Source organism: Ascaphus truei, chromosome 16 (genome assembly GCF_040206685.1).
Source record: "Ascaphus truei isolate aAscTru1 chromosome 16, aAscTru1.hap1, whole genome shotgun sequence".
Classification (NCBI taxonomy): Eukaryota; Metazoa; Chordata; class Amphibia; order Anura; family Ascaphidae; genus Ascaphus; species Ascaphus truei.
Genome location: NC_134498.1, coordinates 44,790,487 through 44,796,107, shown reverse-complemented (window position 1 = coordinate 44,796,107; position 5,621 = coordinate 44,790,487). Strand labels below are relative to the sequence as shown.

The 5,621-nt window shown below is 37.0% G+C and overlaps 1 protein-coding gene across 6 annotated transcripts in view; it reads left to right on the top strand.

The window, feature by feature from the left end:
* The first annotated feature begins 2,988 nt into the window (after window positions 1–2,988).
* THOC2 (THO complex subunit 2) overlaps window positions 2,989–5,621 on the top strand; it is a 68,479-nt gene continuing 65,846 nt past the window's right edge. For all 6 annotated transcript variants that reach the window (XR_012788428.1, XR_012788430.1, XR_012788429.1 and 3 more), the window contains exons 1-2: window positions 2,989–3,100; window positions 4,688–4,743. Coding sequence is in view for 3 of the 6 variants with exons in the window: in XM_075573410.1 (XP_075429525.1) it covers window positions 3,036–3,100; window positions 4,688–4,743 (121 nt within the window). In the remaining 3 variants the exon portion in view is untranslated. The remainder of the gene's footprint in view (window positions 3,101–4,687; window positions 4,744–5,621) is intronic.

The window sequence follows — 5,621 nt, the reverse complement described above, 5'->3', positions numbered from 1 at the left end:
ACCTGGAAGTACACAGGGTGATCTCCCAAAAAACTAGCAGGACTCCCTGTTAAAGAGATGCGTCAGGGGGAAAATGCTGCCACCTAATGGCTGCAACCAATCTCTACAATCAAGTCAAATAAATAATATCAAGAATATTATCAAAAAGGTAAACTTTCAAAGGCTAAAATCACTGAGATTTGGTTAAAAAATGTTATTATAATAAAAATGTGATTTTTTTCAGTGACACTATTGAAGTCTATGGTAGAACTAATGTTAAAAATCAGTGGGACAGACCCCAAGTCAGTGAGACGTAGAAAATAATTGGGTTTGTAGATCTGTCTTTTTTATTAAAAAGAATAGTAATGCTATCAAGAATAATAAACATGCTATTATGTATATGTAGCTCTGTTTCCCCCACCACATGGGAGATCCACTCTATTTCTACCGTGTGGTGCTGAGGCATACCTGTAGGTTCAGGAGAGCTGAGCTGATCTGCGATGATATGGAGATCAGGACAGGCTTTTGATGTCATCTGTAGTTCTTTCCTTTGGTGTTCAGCGCCTCCAGCTTCAGGAGGTTCTAGTAGTACCAGAGACAGTCCTCTCTGAAGCACATTTTTCCATACACCACATGCACTGACTCAATCCAGGCTGGTGTATAATTAACAAAGAGGCTTTATTAGGCAGTCACTTCATCAGATCTTTTCAGCGGTGCAATGGTTCAGAGGGATCCAACCTCTGGATGGTGCTTGACCCAGATAGTATGGGGGTCATCTTCCTTGGTCAGATGTCCTCTCAGCCACAAGGCTGAGAGTGAGCACGCTCATCCCGCTATGGGAGACACTCACAGCTCTCTGCTTCCTCTCTCCTCCAGAGCAGGAACAGGACTAAACTAAATTTGCATTCCCTCCTAGGAGGAACAAGAAGGGCCGGCTCATGGTCTATACCTATACCAGATATGCTTACACAGGCCATGAGTCACCACCTTACTTCTGTCACTCATAAGAGGGGCAAGAGGGGGGTGGGGGGGTCACAAGCCCAAAGAATTAACCTGTTACTGCCTGCAGCTAGCAGGGACTTACATAACAGGGGGAAAGCCAGGAAGAAAGAGAAATACCCTGTTACATATAATACTAATATAAATAGAAACAATAAAAATAATGCATATGAGAAAAATATATATTCTGTATATGCTAATAATAAAAACATTATGCATATTATAAATATATAGTGATAACAACTGAGGTCAAGATTGGGAAGTTTTGGATGACACAAAGTAATTTTGCGGATTTTTAGCAATGCGGCTTCTCTGGAGTTTGAGAGCTATTCTAATGAAAATCAGTATAGAGACTGACTACAAGCAGTGTGAAATTAGAGGACTGGCATGTTCCATATGAATAATACTAACAACAACAACAATAATAATCTTTAGAAATACCAAAGGTCCTTGTTGATCTATGAGAGTGCCATTTTTTATTCAAAGGTCTTTATATTCGCACACATTGGTCAAAAGTAACTGTAAAGTGTAGACCAGGAGTGGCCAACTCCAGTCCTCAAGGGCCACCAACAGGTCGGGTTTTAAGGATATCCCAGCGTCAGCACAGGTGGCTCAATCAGTGGCTCAAGCCACATGTACTGAGGCAGGGATATCCTGAAAACCTGACCTGTTGGTGGCCCTTGAGGACAGGAGTTGACCACCCTTGGTCTAGACGGTATTAACTAAACATTTTAAAAATAAATAATCATCATCAAACAGATGTTTTCTATAACAATGACAGGTCACATTTGTAGGGCAGTTCCATAGCCTGACTCCAACATATTGCTGTTACAGAAAGAATCCTGTCTGTTAAGCTCTCCAGAAATCTGATAGCTATTAAACAAAATAATAATAGCAATAATAAAGACAATGTTCATAATAATTATACCAATAACAATATTATAACATAATATAATACCAATAATATAGTAATACTAGTATGATAGTAACACTAATATATTAATGCTAATCATATAATAACCGTAGTAATAATAATATAATAACAATATCAATAATATTATAAAATAACAGAATAATAATATAACAATGTTAATAATGATATAGCAATATATAGTATAATAGTAATAATAAATTAATGCTAATATAACAACAACAACAACACTAATTATAATAACATCACAATAATAATATAGTCTAAATTCTATAAGTAATAAGGTATTTAAAACGATATACGAATAGTACTATGATTGCAATAAAAGTATTATTATTAACAATAATTATAATAATAATATAGTAATGATAATATAATAGTAATAACATAACAATAATATAGTATGCATCTATAAGTAATAATAAGGTACTCATAATATACAAATAGTAATATGAATAATATAGTAATACTTGTATGATAGTAACACTAATATATTAATGCTAATCATATAACAAAACAGTAGTAATAATATAATAACAATATCAATAATAATATCTAACAGAATAATAATATAACAATGTTAATAATGATATAGCAATACTAGTATAATGGTAATAATAAATGAATGCTAATATAACGATAATAACAACAACAATAAAAACATCACAATAATAATATAGTCTAAATACTATAAGTAATAAGTAATAATATTTAAAATGATATACTAATAGTAATATGATAGCAATAACAATAATAATACAGTAATGATAATATAAAAGTAATAACATAACAATAATATAGTATACATCTATAAGTAATAATAAGGTACTCATAATATACTAATAGTAATATGAATAATATAGTAATGCTACAATGATAATAATGATAACAATTATATTGATAATAATATTAATATAAATAATAATAACAATGATAATAATATTAATATAAGCAGTAATAATAACAATGACAATATTAATATAAGCAGTAATAATCATAATAACAATGGTAATAATATTCTTCCTGGTAATGACAAGGCCCGTTTCCCAGCATGCCCCGGGCTGCTGCCTGCCCTTTGACCTCTGCTGATGTGCTGAACATCCGGGTACCTGCAGTACAGGGGAAGATGGCGGCCGCGGGGTTACCTGATGATTGGATAAAGAACTGGGAGAAATCCGGGAAAAACGACTTGTAAGTGACGGGAGCGGAGACAGAGAGCGGGGAGACCGGACCGGGGAGAAGGGAGCGGGAGCTAAGGGGCCGGGGGAGAAGGGAGCGGGGGACACAGCGGCTAACATGAGGCAATATCACCCGAACCGGGCGGGTCTGGGGGGGAGGGGGGAGAGAGAGGGGGCGCCCCTCCTGTGAGCACTATCACCCGAGCTGGTCTAGGGGGCAGAGGGGGGCTTAGGGCAAGTGATTAGCCCGGGGAGGCTCGTAGGCCCTGTCTTAATGGGGGCGGTTGAGGCCCGGTCGTAATGGGGGGCGGTTGAGGCCCAGTGAATGCGGGTCCCTGGGGGGCGCAGTTAACGTCCAGGGGGGAGAGGTAACATTCCAGGGTGCGGGTCCCCGGCGGGCAAACGTAATATTAAGGGAGGGTAACATTCCAGGGGGGGACGGGGACAGGTAACATTTCTGGGGGGGACGGGACAGGTAACATTCCCGTGGGGGGGGGGAGGGGGGGTGAGGGAACGAACAGGTAACATTCCTGGGGAAGGAGGAAGAGGTAACATTCCGGGGTGCGGGTCCCCTTGGGGGGGGGGGGGGGGGGTAACATTCCGGGTAGGATACGGCAGACCGCTGGAGGAGCAGATTTGGGTGCTGGAGCAGGGGCCGTGTGAGTCGCGAGACACACGGGGGTGGGGGGGACATGGAGGGAAAATGTGATCAGCACATTACTCACGTTCATTTATCTGCTCTGACCACAATACATTATTAAAAGTTACCCCCTCCCCTATTGTCCCTGTACAGATCTTTTTATTTCTATTCTGCTATATTATTGCACACAGGGGGTGAGCACACAATGTCTGCTTGATTTCATTTGAGGATTCCTGGTGTCAAATGATTTCTTGAGGTAGTGTCAAAACAGTGGAGCAATGTTTTTGGGGAGTACTTTTTTATTGGTTTTCTCAAACCTTGTTCTTATTATTTTGACTGATTAATTATAAGTTAGGTTTATTTTTCCTGTACTCTTTGTTTTGTAAGTATACAGCTTATACTTTAGACTAGCTCCATCAGTCATCTGGAGCAGGCTTTGATGTCCGACTGTAGAATGAATAAATGAGTACGGGCAATTTCATTCTATACTGACACCAAAAACTAGATTGTAAACTCTATGGGACAAGTGTGTGCAATACAACATTATATGAAGTAAAGCAAGCACTTTGACTTTCTCTCCTAATTTTTTTTTTTATTGTAAAGTCTTGTTGGTTAAATCTGTTTTTCTGCCCATTTAGTGGCTTATTAATTGATTAGATGTGGAATTGTTAAAACGTAATTAAGTAAAATGTTGAGAGACTTTTGCCGCAAGTGCTTATTAAAAGGTTGGCAGAATCCAGGTGCATACAGAGGTTATAGATGAAGAGTCTTCACATGGACGTTTATACTGTGTTTTTATTCTAGTAGTTTGACATTTCAGTCCTGGTAATGTCGAGTTATTAGACTAAACACCATTTGAACATCCACGTGAGTACTGTTTTCATCTATAACCAAGTAAAATGTGTAGTGTTTATTATTATTTTTATTCACTTAATGTCTGCAATTTTTTTGTCTTAACAGTTTGCAATTATGTCGCAGTCTCAGTGTTAAAGGCAACGAAAATGTGACATTTAAAGGTAAGTTATTGTGTACAAATGTTATTTAAAAAAAATGGTTACCCAGGATATGTTTGTTTTGACATATTAAAGGATTTAGTATAGTAATGAATTTGTATATTTGATTAAACGGTAAAAGAAAACTATAAGAGAACCTGTTATTTAATGTTTTGATTTCATAATAGAATAATCTTGCATGCTAAAGCAAAATGCCCTTCCACACATTTTTTAAATACTAAAGTTAACCTTTTTCTTTGCAAACATTTTTAACTTTTAAAATTGAAGTTTCATCCAGTTAAGGTTTTTGCTTTAGCAAAGACAGAGTTAATAACCATAAGTTGAACTAAGTTTGCAAATGTAATTCAAGATCTATCAAGCATCCTATCAGAGGTTTGTAACTTAAGTTAAAAAACCCCATAATAAATTAGGACTTTTGTATGTGAGATCTATGAATGAAAAAACCGAACAACCGTATGTCCATCTTGAGTGATTTGTAATATTCTCATACTGATTTGTATCTTTCTACTTTCACAATCATGTTTAAGAATTCATGTTCCGTACATACGTATATTATTATTAATTTTTTTACGGTACTTTTTGCCAAATCTTTGGATGGTTACACCAGAACATAGATTATTATTATTATTTTTTTTTGTTTATGCTCTCCTGTGCTTTCTGCTTATTTGGGCTTTCTTAGGAATAAAATGAGTGCCGTTTCATCTCGCTAGAGGTAATGCGTCTACTATGTACAGATTAGAAAGGCTTATTACACAGTTGAACAGTTCCCCTATTTTTCCCAAATTATAGAACAATCTGTATATTGCCTCCAGTTCCATTGTTAAAGGTGCATTCATATTTTATAGAGAAGGGGTACTACCCAATGGCTGGTGTCCAAAGGC